Genomic DNA, 15953 nt, shown 5'->3' with positions numbered 1-15953 from the left:
AATTTTTTACACACACACACACACACACACACACACACACACACACACGTGCACAAATACATGCACACACGTGCACATACATGTGCACACACAGCACCAGCAAGAAATGGGGAAGAACATTTATGTCTGTCTATGCAGCCCCAGTTCCTCCTCTCCTTCCCCTCCTGCCCCTCTCCACTAGGCAATGCCATAATCACTCTCTTGGGACTTGTTCCCTTTCAGCAAAATCACCAAAGTCCAACTTAACACTCAAGCCAGAGAGAGACCAGTAGCTGCCTCTCTCCATCTCGGCTAGCCCCCAGGTCCTGCTGCTGAGCTGAAGGCAGCTTTTACCAGCCAAGGAGGGCTTTGCTCTGTGTTCAGAGCAGCAGCATGAAATCTGCCTCGTGGGAATATTTACATTTTGCAAATCAGCTCCAAGGTCAGGACCCCTCCACCCCCACAGCCCACTGCTCAGGTAGGAGGCTCACCGGTAAGCTGAAGCATCCATCTTGGCCTTTCCTTGGTTTTACTATTGTCTTGGCCAGGCCTCTGGGGTCTCTCTCCTGGTCACAGATGGATCTTCCTGATCTCTCTTCAGGTCCTCCTCATCTCACGGCGGTCCTTGAGTTCAGAACAAGCCCAGGTCTTGAACCCTGGGAGATAAAGTCTGGTGCTTTTAGGACTGTAAAGCCCCTTGCTTGCCACACCCTTCTAGTCTTTTCAGCCCTGCCTTTTCTCAACACCCTTCAGTCTCTGTGTTCCTCCTTCTCTCTGGGAGCTGCCTGGCTCCCTTCGGCCTGTGAACCTTGCTCTCTCGAGGTAAAGCAGCTGAGCTCTGCCAGCAATGCCAACCTCAGGCGCCAACCGCCATCGCTTTGTGTCCTTAGCTAACTGGCCTTGCCTACTGCAGGCTCCAGTCCTTGTAGGCTGCACATGTGAAGTCCCTGGTCCCTGCCTGTCCCTAACTGGGCTATAGAGTTTGGTGCTAAACCGTCCCTTTCCTGGCTATGACACTTTCAGCAATGGCAGCACACAACCAGGCCCGTCTAGGTACTCGTCCATGTTGAGTGGGGGAGCACATGGTGGTGGAGAGCAGGATGGTTCGGCTGTGGTGGCCCGAGGGCCAGCTCCCTGCAGGAGCTTCCAGTATGGGAGACAGAAATGGGAGCTCCGGGGGCCACAGGGTGCTGCTCATGGGTGTTGTGAAGCTTGTCCATGCTTGCTTTCCATCCATTCACTACCTACCACCTACCTGTCCTGAATTTAAGGGCACCTGAAGGACAGGTAAGTCTTCTGCTAAGCCGTGTATGTAGACTCTGAGACCAGCAGGCATGCGACCTCAAGTGCTCCCCCAACCCCGCACACGCCATATCACATAGCAGAAACCTTGCTGTGTGGAAAGTACATGTATGTACACTGTGACACTTCCCCATGCATAGTATACTGGACCGTAAGACATGGGGTGAAATCTCATCACAGCAGCACATACACAGGCACACGCACACACCAGTCACAGTGGGAATCACCCCAGGCTTTAAACAAAGAAGCACTTTGAAGCTGGAGTTCAGGGCCTCTCCTGATAGATGGGCGGGGCATACAAAAGAGTGACATGTTTAGGGCTTCCTTCCTCCACCAAGTGATGGACAGGTTGTTGTTTGCGGGTCGGGTTGGGCAGCTGCTGGGTTCACAGACTAGCCAAGCGGCTGGCAGGCTGACTGACAGACAGCTTCCACAGGCTTGTCTTTGACAGCTCCCAGGGAATTCATAGTGCAGGCTGAGCTGACAGGGAACTACCCAGTTGAATAGAGAATCCTAATCACAAAGGCAGGGAATGGAATTACTAAACAAAACAGGAAGAGGCCAGATTCATCAGACCAGTACCCATCCATCAGAGACAGGCGAGTCCTGCTTCCTTCCTCTACTGACCTGCCCAGAGACCCCTCACCACTACAGCAGCTGTGTCCAAGAACATAGCTGCTGGGAAAGGGACCAAGACATCCAAATACCAGGAGATGGCAGCCTCCAGCTGGTGGCTCCAAATGTCCTGTGCCACCTGCAAGATGAGTGAGACTTAGAGAATTCAAGGTCACACGGCAACCAAGCCTGTCTCTCTCTCTCTCCCGCCCACCTTACAGTTTCTTGCTCTCAGTCTCCCTTTTTGATACGCTGCTGCCTCAGTAAACTATATGACTCGTACCCAGGTACCCATGCCTAGGGCCACATACCCGTTATCCCAACATTCAGGAGGCTGCAGCAGAAAGATCATGAGTTTAAGCCTGGGCTATGCAGCCAGATCCTGTCTCCCATAAATAAAAACAAAATATCCAGACAACTCTTCTAAGCCGTGTCCCAGGATGAGTCCAAACTTGAGGATCAGTGTAACCTCTGCTATGAGTTCATGTGCTCCCCAAATGCATGTGTTTTCCAACTTAATCGCCAGATTCACATGACGCTTGGTACTTTGGAGGGAATTAGAGTTAGATGAGGTTCTGAGGCTAGCCCCATCCCTTGATAGGATTAGGGTCTTAGTAAGAACAGAAGGGGCAAGCTTTAGCGTAGCTCATAGGTAAGAGTACTTTCGTAGAATCCACCAGCAAGAGGCCATGGGCATGGCTCCGTAGTAGAGGGCCTGCCAGGTTTGTGGGAGGCCCAGGGCTCAAACCTTAGAGCTGCAAAGAGAAAAGGAGGTGGGGTGCAAAAGAGAGATAGGAATTTGCAAGCTCCAGCCCTCCTGCCCTGTGCTGTCCTCGGCTGTGCTTTGACACCGCAGAGAGGCCCTCACCAGTGCTGGACCATGCTCTTGGGCTTCCAGCTTTCAGGACTGTGAGCCAAATGAACTGTGCTTGGTCCATTACTGAGTCTTGGGTATCCAGAAAATGAACCATGGCCAACCCTCATCTGGCTTAACTCACTTAGGATCAGAACAACTAGAAGACACCAACCCAGAGAAGCCAAGGCTCCAGGTTGGAGAATAGGCGCCCCTGCAGGGACAGTGACAGCTGAGCGTGTCACCTGAGAATGACTGGTCTGAATCCCGCCTCCCACAAAGTGCACGTGCCAACCTCAGAGCCAGCTTTCGGGGGTCTAGGAACAGCTATGGGGAACGGCTCTCCTGGCTGGAACCCCCCATGTGTAGCCATGTGGGTGTGCACTGTGACCAGTCCAGGCGATGCCCTGTAATCTAGCAATTTAGTAAATTGAATTTTCCTGTGAACACGCGTGAGGATTTAAAGCCCTTCCGTGAGGTTTCTTTCATCCAAATCCGGTGCCTAGAGCCCAGGCTGCTCTCTAATTGCTGAGCACTTGGGTCTTTCACTTTGCATCTCATCTGCATACATTAACGGGGACCCGTGTACAGGCGCCCGCTCACCGAGAGGCATTTAGAGATCCTCCAGGGCAATTCGACCCTCACCCCTGAGCCAGCAGAGGTCAGAATGACCTGGGCTGGAGGGAAGAGAACCACAGGAAGTGTGTCCATAACAAGGCCACTGCCTGGGAACAGGACCCCAGCCTGATGTGCCACAGATGGTGACAGACAGCTGGGGTGTCTAATGTCAGGGGCAGGCAGGGCCCCCCCGGCCTTCAAGCCATGAGTGGTAGGAGATCCTTCAGCTTGGCCACCCCTATCCACCTGACCACCCGACAGGCACCTGCCACTCCTATGGAACCGCACTGAAGAAATACCCCGAAAGGGTTCATGAATCTAGTCAGAGCCCTAGCCACAGTCACCGCAAGGAGAGACCCAACTCCCACCCCACATCTGGTACCAACACAGTCTGGGAAGGTAAACAAGACAAAGTCACACACACACACACACACACACACACACACACACAAAGCACAGTCCTCCAAGAATCCAAAGATTCCATCCCACCCCATTGCCAAGATCTAGGCTGCTCCCTGCGCTGCCCTGGGGCACTCGACAGACCCATAAAAACATCTCTCCTGATTCAGATCGAATGGTGTGCCCTCCCCCAAAGCAGACATCGCCACCCCCAGTGCTCATAACTGTGGCCACACAGGCTCTCCCCATGCATAATCAAGTAAAGGGAGATCTTTGGGGAAGACAGCCACGGCAAGACAACAGACAGAAAGTACATTTACGTGGTCCAAAGCCAGGGAACACCCCGGAACTGCCAGAAGCTGGAAGAGACAGGAAGGATCCTTCCCAGAGACTTGACAGGAAATGTAGCCCTGCCAACACCTTTATTTCTTATTTTATTTTATGATTGTATTTTATATATATATTGAGTGGTTTGGCTGCGTGCATGTATGTGTACTTTACAAGTGTCTGCTACCCCCCAGAGATCAGAAGAGCACCATATCTCCTAGAACTGGAGATGCAGATGGTTGTGAGACACAGTGTAGGTGCTGGGAACCAAACCTGGGTCCTCTGAAAGAGCAGCCAGTGCTCTTAGCCACTGAGCCACCATCTCTCCAGCCCCAGCCACTTCAGGTCTTGACCTCTAGCATTCCAACGGGACCAGAACTGCTTTGATTATTTTTCCTAGATACTCACTAGCAGCCACCATCTAGGAAAGGAAGCCAGCGTAGCTCTGCCAACCTTCATCTGCTTGTTTGTGGTAAATGTACACAGTGGATGTGATCAACATTTAGAGCCTCAGATGCTAAGACTGACAAAGGACTGACTAGTAGTGTGGGTGGGCCTTACCCAATCCACTGAGGCTCTTGAGGGGAAAGAAAGATTCACGTTATCAAAGAGAGAATTCTGCCTCCAAACAGATTTGACTCGATCTATAATATCACCTCCTCTCTGCCTTCCAGGATACCCTGTGTAACGGCCATGACACGAGTGAACTCCTTAAAATCTCTCTCTCCTTTACCCATGTCTCTCCCACTCCTTCCCTTTCTCATTCTATCTTTTCCATGCATGTACTACTTGTTGAGTGTGGTTTTTTTTTTTTTCTTCAGAACCCAAGACAACAACCCCTCAGTCGGGAACCTTCCATGTGTCCTGTGATATGCATGGTACCTGGCTGCTTGCTCAGGCACTCACTGTCTCTGAGCCCAGTGGGCAGAGCACCTTCCCACTCTCAGCCTGCCTCCCTGCACCAGGATTTTGGCCTCTCCTCAGCTCAGCTCAGCATTGGTCACACACAAGGCCTGCCCTGTGGCACTGGGTCCTGTCAGAGCATGTGTCAGGTACACACTTCTCATCAAGAAGTGGTGGAAACCATGTTGCAGACACTGAACACTGATACCCAGGGCACCAGTGTGACTGCTAGTCTGGGAGGGATGGGACAGGGTGGTGAGCATGGTCTCTGTACAAGCTGTGAGACAAAGGGAGACAAGCCCAAGTCTGGGGGAGCAATCCAAACCCCAAAAACTTACCAGGGAAGCCCCGTATGAACAGGCACGTGAGGAGACAGTGTGGACTGCTTTGAGGTATCTTTAGCCAGAAGATTCAAGACTCGAGGGTGAACTTGGACCTAGAACCTGTCCTCTGCCTCTCCTGGCTCTCTCCCACCCCCTTCCTTCTGTTTTTGACTCCTTTGCAGTGGCTTTCCCTCTGTGGACCACAGAGTCCAGAGTGGCAGGACCCTCTCAATACTGTGTGCCAGGACCTGGGACTGGGGTTGAATAGCCCGAGCAGCTGTCACCCTCACATGTGACATTCCTGCCAATGTGAAGCACTTGCAGGCCTTTCTGGGTTCTGTTAGACGTTAGTGCCAAACGCCTGCACCATCTGACCACAGAGCTGGACCCGGTTGTCTTCTGCAGCTTTTCCTGAACATTGGGGAGTGGGGATTTCAGCACGGAACCCAGTAGATCTCCTATCTCTGCAGAGGGAACACATACATAAGGTCCTTCTACCCAGAATCCCCACATGCAAGTGAAGCCCTTCCCCAACTCAGCCACAGACTTTGACCCTCCGGATTGTGAAGAAACTGGGTGAGAGCCAAGCATGTTGTTACACACCTTCAACCCCAGAACCTGGAAGCCTGAGACTGAAAGATTGCAGGTTTGAGGTCAGCCTGGGCTGTACAGGGAGACTGTTTCAAAAATAAAATACAAGAAGAAAAAGAGGGAAAGGTGGAAGAAACCTGGTTTTGTAGGGCTGGGGGCGTGGCTCAGTGGTGGAGCCCCTGTCTAGAATCCCCCAGTGAGGGGCTGGGGGCGTGGCTCAGTGGTAGAGCCCCTGCCTAGAATCCCCCAGTGAGGGGCTGGGGGCGTGGCTCAGTGGTAGAGCCCCTGCCTAGAATCCCCCAGTGAGGGGCTGGGGGCGTGGCTCAGTGGTAGAGCCCCTGCCTAGAATCCCCCAGTGAGGGGCTGGGGGCGTGGCTCAGTGGTACAGCCCCTGCCTAGAATCCCCCAGTGAGAGGCTGGGGGCGTGGCTCAGTGGTAGAGCCCCTGCCTAGAATCCCCCAGTGAGGGACTTATACATGAAACCCTGAGTTTTAACCTCAGTCCAAGAAGAAAAGAAGAAAGGGAGAAAGTAAGGAATGAAGGAAGGAAGGGAAAGAAGACAGAAGGATGAGCCTTGCCTATCATTAGCTTTAGCTTCCCCTTAGCTGGTAACTGAAAAGGTTTTCAGCCAAAAACTGAGAAGAAAAACTCCAGACAACGAAGAGTTCACTGCACGGTACACGTTCGGCAGCCCCCATAACTCGTGCCTTGTTTCTTCTCATGGTGCTCAATCTTCTCACGTCGTGTGTGCTTCTTCAAATGTCATCTTTCCAGAAGGAGAAAGTAACTATTTGTTTCCTGCTGTGCTGAGGGTTGAAGTGTCCTTACAGATTTTTAACGTTGTACTGAGAGTAGCAAGCAGGTAACCCAGATACCGAGAACAGAGAGCGGGTGTGGCTGACCTTAAGGGTCTCCTGTCCTGGGTGAGGGTGGGAGGCAGATACACAGCAGCATCTGTGTCTTTGGAAGGAAGAAGGGCCTGGGGATCCCTACTTATACTGCCCAGCAGGCCCACTTTGCTGTCTTTTTTCCCTGGAGGTGAAATCTAGGACAAGTACCCTACCACTGAGCCACGCCCCCAGCCCCTCACTGGGGGATTCTAGGCAGGGGCTCTACCACTGAGCCACACCCCCAGCCCCTCACAGAAGGATTCTAGGCAGGGGCTCCACCACTGAGCCACGCCCCCAGTCCCTCACTGGGGGATTCTAAGCAGGGCTCTACCACTGAGCCACGCCCCCAGCCCTCACTGCTTAGTCTTAAGTAAACACTTTACCCACGGAGCCATGTCCCCAGCCACTGGTTTTTCTAAACTGATTCAGACTGAGCTTGAACCTACTTATTGCCTAGGCCAACCTTGGACTAGTGCTTCTCCAACTTCAGCCTCCTGAGGACTGGGATTACTATGCACTATGTCTGACAAGATTCATTTTTTATCTAGACTGTTTACTTAGGGCCTTGGGTTGGGTTTGAGGTAGCTGTACTGAAGCCGTAGCCTCCCTCTTCTTATGAGCCCCATGCTACTGATGCCAGACCTGAGGGTCAACAATGGTTAGCTGACCCTTCCTGGTCCTGGAGAGCACGCACATTCCCCACCCAGCCTCATACACTGATGTCTAGCTTTGGATTGCCCAGAGCTTCCACCTTTATTTAAGCAAGAAATGGAAAACTCACTCTCTTGGCGGGAGCTGAACCATTGGCACGAGCCTGTGCAGGAGGCGGGGGCAGGGGATGGGGGTCAATTGCATTCCCTTCTTTATGGTTCTGTCTGTTCAGAAGTGGCCGTGTGGGAGTCGGGGTCATCGTCACCTAATGAACTGCCCTGAGTTTAAGGGTTGAGATTGCACAGCGTTGGACATACTCTCGGCTCCACATGAGAGCAGTGCCTTTATCTGTTTTTAATTGCAATATAAAATTTCTTTGCCAAGTGGACTGTTGCAGCCAGCTTGGCTTGGTGGGCAAATGTGTCTTTGGGTTGTGTCCAGGAAGGAGTTTCCCTTCATCCTGTGCCCTTGATTCCCCAGGAATGGCCATCTGTTGAAGCTTCCCAGTGGCTTGGAGGCAGCATACACGAGACAGGGTCCTCCTGCCCCCTCTGCACAGGTGAAAGGGGACAGGGTCCACAGCCCTAGCCGATGTGGCCTCACTTCACTGAGTGATGGGGAGCCTCTGTCAGTGGCTCTTCAGCCCCCCCTCCTGGTCAAATTTAGCATGACTGGTTTGCTCCAGAAAAGGGAATATAAATAAGTACCATCACACCTTGACAGGTTGACAGGAGTGACAACCAGAGTAAATCCCCGTGTCTGAGACTCTGTGGAGAAGAGGTGATTTAGCAGAGCCAGCTGCCGTCACCAGAAGAAAATAATTAAGGAACGCCGTGGTGGAGAGGGAAACGGAGCGGCTGCAGCGGGTCCCTTCTGGTGAAGGGATCTGTCATCGTTGGCAGCAGGAGAGGACCCCACGCGCCAAAGAGAAATGAGCTCTGGAAGCTTTTGCTGAAGACAGAGAGGATGGGTTGGGGAGGCAGGCGCGGGTGAGGCTGGAATAGAGTCAGGCTGAGGGGACACCTGGCAGGGGCTTCACCTCCAAGCCAGGCGCTCATCCCTCGCCCCACTTCTGCATGGAGATCCCCCTCACCCAGCCTCTTTGGAAGAGACCAGAAGGCTTGTTTACAAGCTTTCCATGTGTGTGTGTGTGTGTGTGTGTGTGTGTTCACATACACACAGATTTGTGAATACCCAGGAAGGTGTATCCTTTATCCCAAAAGAGCATCACTTGTACCCAATCCAAGATTACCAGAAGAAAGTGATGGTGTGCCCAAGGTCTGCCTTTTCTTCCATCTGTTAAGGTTTGGATTCAAAATGGCTCCCACGGGCTCATGTTTTGAATACTTGGTCCCCGGTTTGTAGCATGGTTTGAAGTCCATGGTGCTTTCAGGCGGGCCCTGGCAGGGAGAAGTGGGTCATTAGGGCAGACCTTTGAGTCTAGTTCTGCTCCTTGTCCGCTACTGTGGGAGGAGTCTGCGTGATGCTCCTGTTACCGTGACTACCGCACGCCTCCCCAGTAGGAGTGCACTGAAATCTCTGAGACTGTACACCAAGCTAAAGTCTTCCTCTCGCAAGTTGTTTCTGTCGAGTGTTCAAGCCATGGCAACGAGAAAGTGCCTAATGCATAGCCTCACTTGAGAGTTGAAGAAGGTTCCGGAAGCTATGTGTGGTAGCAGAGAGCCAGCAGCAGGGAGATTGTAGATGTGAGGCCAGCCTGGTATAAAACGGTGGCCCCTTCTTGGAAAAGAAGACTGTGGAGTCTCAGGAACTAATGAGTTCGGTGTTTGTGGTACGAGCATAAGAACTGTCTGCTCAGGGGCTGGGGATTTAGCTCAGTGGTAGAGCGCTTACCTAGGAAGCGCAAGGCCCTGGGTTCGGTCCCCAGCTCCGAAAAAAAAGAACCAAAAAAAAAAAAAAAAAAAGAACTGTCTGCTCACAAGTATCAAAGTAAAAATGCCAGCCCTGGCAGTGCCGGGGATGTAGGATCCCAAGGGCTCACTAGTCCACCAGTCTAGCTGAAGTAATGAGTGAGAGACCCGAGTGAATAAGGTAGCCAGCGAAAGAGGAAGATCTGTCAACCTTGGGTCCCCACCCACACATGCACACACACAAACACATAGGCACACACACACACACAACCTGCAGACACACATGAATGCACACACATAAACCTGAAAGAAATAAGGTAGAAAGCAGTTAGGAAAAACCACACACACACACACACATACACACACATAGATACACACACATTCATCCAGATACACATAAATACACACACAAAACCTGAAAAACAGTTAGGTAGTAGATAGTTAAGGAAAACACCACAGGTATGCTTGCACACCACACACACACACACACACACACACACACACACGTCCAGATACACATACACACACATACACCTGAAAAAAATAGGTAGAGAACAGTTAAGGAAAACACCACAGGTATGCTCACACACAAATGTCTTTACTATACATATGTGCACACACACAGTGACAGTTCCAGGAAGCTCAGGCCATCTGGGTTTTCCATCCCAAGCCTTTGTTGACTTCCTCAGTTGCTAATGAATGAAGTAGACGTGGGGCACAGCCTCAGACAGGGCACCATGAGATCAAGGGAACAACACTGAAGCCAAGAAACTGGATCCCACAGAGAAATCCACTATATGGGTCAGTGACAACCTGGATATCCCCCTTCAGCTTAATATAGCCACTGGCCTCTGCTCGATTCACAGGGGAAGCGCTGGCCCACCAGAACCATTCCTTCCCTTCTCAGCCAGGAACTGGTCAGGTGTGGCTGGGCACAGTGTCCCAACATGCTGGCCATCACTCTGGCTCTCTGATTGTGGGAGAGGTGAATGTTTCTCTGATTGTAACCAGCTTTCGGCAAAGTCTCAGAGTGCAAAATGTCCACTCCAGGACCCAGGAACAGAGTCCCTGATATCTCAGTGGACAGGTGAGATCTGAAGTAGAAGAGCTCTCAACAGAATATCTGCCTACCCAAGCAACCACTCAAAACACCAAATGATTTAAGGTAGAATTACCTAGCCTGGTCAAAGGTTGACTTTCCTAGAACACATTACCCTGACTGACCCCTGTCTAGCGCCTCTGGAACCTCTCTGGTGGGCAGAGAGAACATTCTAGAACTTGGCCGACATAATGGTTTGGATATGAAGTGTTCCACCAAAAGGCTTCTTATAGCTTGAATGTGAAATGTCCTTCACACGCTCAGGTGGTTGTATACTTGGCCACCATGTGGTGGCGCTGTTTGAGAACGCTGCAGAACCTTTAGGGCACATAGCCTAAATGGCAGATACAAAGCTATAGGGACTGGCTAGAGGGCTATACCCAGCCTTTGTTTTCTTGTTGGCTGAGACATAACAGATAATTTCCAACCAGAGATAGAAGCCAAGTCATCTTGCCTCAACCACCATGGAATTATGAAACAAAAATAAATCCTTTCAGGGCTGGAGAGGTGGCTCAGTGGTTAAGAGCACTGTCTGCTCCTCCAGAGGTCCTGAGTTCAATTCCCAGCAACCACATGGTGGCTCACAACCATCTGTAATGGGATCTGATGCCCTCTTCTGGTGTGTCTGACGACAGCTACAGTGTACTCATATACATAAAATAAATACATCTTTAAAAAATAAAATTAATCCTTTTATCTTGCTTCTATCTTAAATTTTTTCTCAACAACAATCAAAGCATTGGTACAAGGTTCGTGTGTTAGAGGCTTGGTCCCCTGCTTTTGGCCCTGTTTAGGAAGATCTGAGAACTTTAGACTGAGATCTAGCTTGAAGAAGAGAGTCGCCGAAGGTCGGTCTTTGAAGGCATCTGCTCCCAGGCCCTGATCCATCTTGCTTTCTCAGTTTCCTCGTGAGCTGTGAGGTGAAGGACTGTCGTCCACCACGTGCTTCCACCGCCATGATGCTCTACCCAAGCACCTGAGGCCACGCAGCCATGGACCGATCCCTCTAAAACTGTGGCCCTAAATAAGTCTTTCCTCTTTTTAAAAGAAAAATGTTATTATTTTAATTTTCTGTGTATGGGTGTTTGCTGCATGTGTGTCCACATGTGTGTAGTGCCCACAGAGGCTAGAAGAGGGCACTGGAGTCTCTGCAAGTGGAGTTACAGATGGGTGTCAGTTATCATGTGGTACTGGGAATTGAACCCAGTTCCCTGGGAGAGCAGCGAGGACTCTTAAACTGCTGGGCAGTCTCTCAGTATTATTCCTCCTCCTCCTCCTCCTCCTCCCCCTCCTCCCCCTCCCCCTCCTCCTCCCCCTCCTCCTCCTCCTCCTCCCCCTCCTCCTCTTCCCCCTCCTCCTCCCCCTCCTCCTCCTCCTCCTCCTCCTCCTCCTCCTCCCCCTCCTCCTCCTCCCCCTCCTCTTCCTCCTCCTCCTCCCCCTCCTCCTCCTCCTCCCCCTCCTCCTCCTCCCCCTCCTCCTCCTCCTCCCCCTCCTCCCCCTCCCCCTCCTCCCCCTCCCCCTCCTCCCCCTCCTCCTCCTCCTCCTCCTCCTCCTCCCCCTCCTCCTCCTTCTTCTTCCTTCTTCTTTTTCTTCTTCCTCCTCCTCCTCCTCCCCCTCCTCCTCCTTCTTCTTCCTTCTTCTTTTTCTTCTTCCTCCTCCTCCTCCTCCCCCTCCTCCTCCTCCCCCTCCTCCTCCTTCCTTCTTCTTTTTCTTCTTCCTCCTCCTCCTCCCCCTCCTCCTCCTCTTCTTCCTCCTCCTCCTCTTCCTCCTCCTCCTCCTTCTTCTTCCTTCTTCTTTTTCTTCTTCCTCCTCCTCCTCTTCCTCCTCTTCCTTCCCTTCTTCCTTCCCTTCCCCTAATCATTCTCCTTCTTCTCCTCCTCCTTCTCCTTTTTTCTTCTTCTTCTATATAACGTTTTTTTTAATGATTTTTATTTATTATGTACAGCATTCTGCCCACAGGCCAGAAGAGAGCACCAGATCTCATTATAGATGGTTTTGAGAATTGAACTCAGGACCTCTAGAAGAGCAGCTAGTGCTCTTAACCACTGAGTCATTTCTCCAGTTCGGTATTTCTTCTTTAATTGATGCATATCAGACACTTTGTCATAGCAACCAAAAAAGTAAAGAGCACAGCCAGCAGCATACAAGTCTCTCCCCGAGTCACCAATCAGCACTTGTTCATGCCTTGGCTCTGCTCGCATTTTGGGGGGACACCAGGATGAGCCAGAAATGGACATCATCCCCGTGACTATACCAAGAAGGCCAAAGTTACACTGTGAATGTCCAGGCAAGGGAACCTCCCAGGAGTATGGAAATGCCTGTCTTCCATGGGGCTGGTCAGGTATGGATCAGGGTGTGGTGACAGGCATGGAGAAAGGCTGGACACGAGCTTTGAAAGGGTACTCTGTGACTTAATGACAGAGTCATGTGGAGATGGCTTGAGAGGGTCCTGACTGTTGGGCTGAGCGGGTATGTGGTACTTCAGTGCTCCCACTGTGTAACGCACTCTTCTCTCTCCTCCGTTGCCTTCCAGGTATAAAGTTCAGCATCAGGCCCCAGCATCCCCAGCATGTAAGTTCCAAGAATCCCATAAATCACAGGTGGGGGTCGGGGGAGGGGGAGCAGGAAACGATGTTGGAGAGGGTGAGAAAGGCAATTCAGAACTCATGCTGAATCCATTCATAGGAAGAAAAATGTGTTGGGTCCTTTCCAGGGACCTTGGGAAAAAAGCCTGGGGCTTTGGCTCCATGAATTTCCCTTCTCTGTTAGATGACTCCTTTGGACTGAACTAACCAACACAGTAAATCTGTGCCCGCCGCCTGCAGGCCACCAACAATGCGCCGCCCCATCCCACCATCGCGCCAAGCCGAGGTTCCTGGGGGGACTGCTCCACCTTGTGGTAGAAATTATATTTGCCGTTCAGGTCCCACATTTCTGCAGTCTTGTATGGACCCTAGCCACTTCTCTTCTTGTCCTAGGATAGCCACTTGAGGATACCCACAGAAAGGGTCACACGAGATTCACCCAGCGGGTCCCCAAGAGGCCTCCAACTGCAGGCGCCTGACCAGCCTGGATCTCACCCGAAGGCGGCGGGGTCTCCTTTGCGACTCCGGCAGCGCAGGCGGAGACTGCTCATCAAAAAGATGCCAGCTGCAGGGACCATGCGAGGCAACAACTCGTCCGAAACCTTTATCCAGCCGAGACCCCGCACCGTGGACAGTCGTTGGCTCAGCCTGCACCAGACCCAGCAGGAACGCAAGCGTGTGATGCAAGAAGCCTGCGCCAAGTACAGGGCCAGCAGCAGCCGCAGAGCTGTCACTCCCCGCCATGTCTCCCGCATCTTCGTGGAGGACCGCCACCGCGTGCTGTACTGTGAGGTTCCCAAGGCAGGCTGCTCCAACTGGAAGCGGGTGCTGATGGTGCTGGCGGGGTTAGCCTCATCCACTGCGGATATCCAACACAACACGGTCCACTATGGCAGCGCCCTCAAGCGCCTGGATACTTTCGACCGGCAGGGCATCGTGCACCGGCTCAGTACCTACACCAAGATGCTCTTTGTCCGGGAACCCTTTGAGCGGCTGGTCTCTGCTTTCCGAGACAAGTTTGAGCATCCCAACAGCTACTATCATCCTGTGTTTGGTAAGGCTATCCTGGCCCGGTACCGCGCCAACGCCTCGCGGGAGGCACTGCGGACTGGCTCTGGTGTGCAGTTCCCCGAGTTCGTCCAGTACCTACTGGATGTCCACCGGCCCGTGGGCATGGACATCCACTGGGACCATGTTAGCCGTCTGTGCAGCCCCTGCCTCATCGACTATGACTTCGTGGGCAAGTTCGAGAGCATGGAGGACGACGCCAACTTCTTCCTGCGTCTCATCCATGCGCCAGGGAACCTGACATTCCCGAGGTTCAAGGACAGGCACTCCGAGGAGGCGCGGACCACATCGAGAATCACCCATCAGTACTTCGCTCAGCTCTCCTCGCTGCAGCGACAGCGAACCTATGACTTCTACTACATGGATTACCTGATGTTCAACTACTCGAAGCCTTTCTCGGACCTGTACTGAGGGCGGGGCCTGCTGGTCAGGGGCGGGGTCTGAAGGTCATGCCCACTCGGCTGTGCATTGGCAGGCCAGTTCTACTACAGGGATCTGAGGATGTGAGGCCTTGTGGCTGTGGGCCTAGGTGGGCCACAGAGGCCCAGACAATGGACCGTGACCCTTGTCCCACACCCGTTTCCTCATTGGGTTGGCTGAGCTTGCTACTCAGTGCTCAGATGGATGCTCTAAGAACTCAGCTGAGTTATGCTGACCAGGGAAGCCTGAGGCCCAGAAGAGGGCCCCAGCGGTAAGGGATGTCCAACATCCCCCTGTCCTTTGCCTTGTACCAAACAAACCGCGTGGTTTGCTGCTTTTCTATGACCCAGGGGGAGGTCTGAATAAAGCACATGGTTTTCAGAGCAGTGGTTTTCAGTCTACTCCGGGTCTTGCTGTAAGTTCATAGGGAAGGACCTTGCCCTATGCTTTGGAGAGTCTTAGATATTTTGTAAAAGATTTATTTAACTATTACTTATGTGTGAGTATGTGGGCACGAGCACAGGTGTCTGTGGAGACTGGAGGGGTCAGATTCCCCCAAAGCTGGAGTGACCAGCAGCTGAGAACTTCCCAGTAGGAGCTCAACTGCTAGAGCACTCTGCGCTCTTAACCACTGAGCCTGCTTTTGTTTTGTTGAAACTGGATCTTGCTGTGTGTTTCCGGCTTGTTTGTTTGAGTTCTTTCTCTTTCCAGACCACCTGTGGGTCCCGCTAAAGCTGAGTCTCCGAGAGAAAAGATCTATAGGCCTGTCCCCACGGAGGGAGTGGAGCCCCTTGTATCTCACCTTGCAGCAGGTCCTCTGAGGACTGTCAGAACAGGGGCAAGCTCCCTGTCAGGTGTCCATGAAGACTGCTCCTGGGGCCCCACAAGGCACTGAGCAGCGCAGTCGGTTTCCCTGATTCTCACCGTGGGGAGCGATGTCTTCCTCAACTTCCTAGACATCTACCCCGAGCTGGCTAAAGCTATAGCCAGTACATCCCTGACTTAAGTGTGACCCTCAGTCTTATCTACTCACCTGACCAAACACCTCAAGGCTGACAGATTCCTCACCCTTGAGGAACCGGCTTTGGGGGAGGGGAAGTACAGTTCGGTGCCATAACGGATTCTGAGATTGTCACGAGCCTGAGCGACACTGGAAAGGTCCCAGTGGAAGTATGCTTACAGTATGGGTGTGACTAGTGGGCTGTGTGGACTGTGTGTCTACAAGGAGAGGAAAGCACTTTGTATTAGGAGCAGATATCCTTTTGCCTGTCTCCCTAGGATTGCCTAGAACCTCTGCCTGCCTTTTTGGGTCCATTTGTGGGGCAGATATACCTAGGTCCTCCTGGGAGACTGTTCCTACAGCTGTCACCACTGGTGAGGAAGCTGATGTTGGGTCCCTTAGGAGAGACAGCGCCAGGTCCCCAGGGCAGAAGTTGGTGCTGGAATCCAGCTGGGCCCA

The 15953-nt window shown here is 52.3% G+C and overlaps 1 protein-coding gene across 3 annotated transcripts in view; it reads left to right on the top strand.

Moving 5' to 3' along the window:
- Chst8 (carbohydrate sulfotransferase 8) overlaps positions 1-14880 on the top strand; it is a 141561-nt gene extending 126681 nt beyond the window's left edge. For all 3 annotated transcript variants that reach the window (NM_001107504.2, XM_087555176.1, XM_087555177.1), the window contains 2 exon segments: positions 12955-12992; positions 13400-14880. In NM_001107504.2, coding sequence (NP_001100974.1) covers positions 12955-12992; positions 13400-14485 — 1124 coding nt within the window. In that variant the 3' untranslated portion in view covers positions 14486-14880.
- Positions 14881-15953: the final 1073 nt, after the last annotated feature.

Source organism: Rattus norvegicus, chromosome 1 (assembly GCF_021556685.1).
Source record: "Rattus norvegicus strain SHRSP/BbbUtx chromosome 1, alternate assembly SHRSP_T2T, whole genome shotgun sequence".
NCBI lineage: Eukaryota > Metazoa > Chordata > Mammalia > Rodentia > Muridae > Rattus > Rattus norvegicus.
The sequence above is the reverse complement of the archived record's forward strand: the minus strand, read 5'-3'. Positions and strand labels throughout refer to the sequence as shown.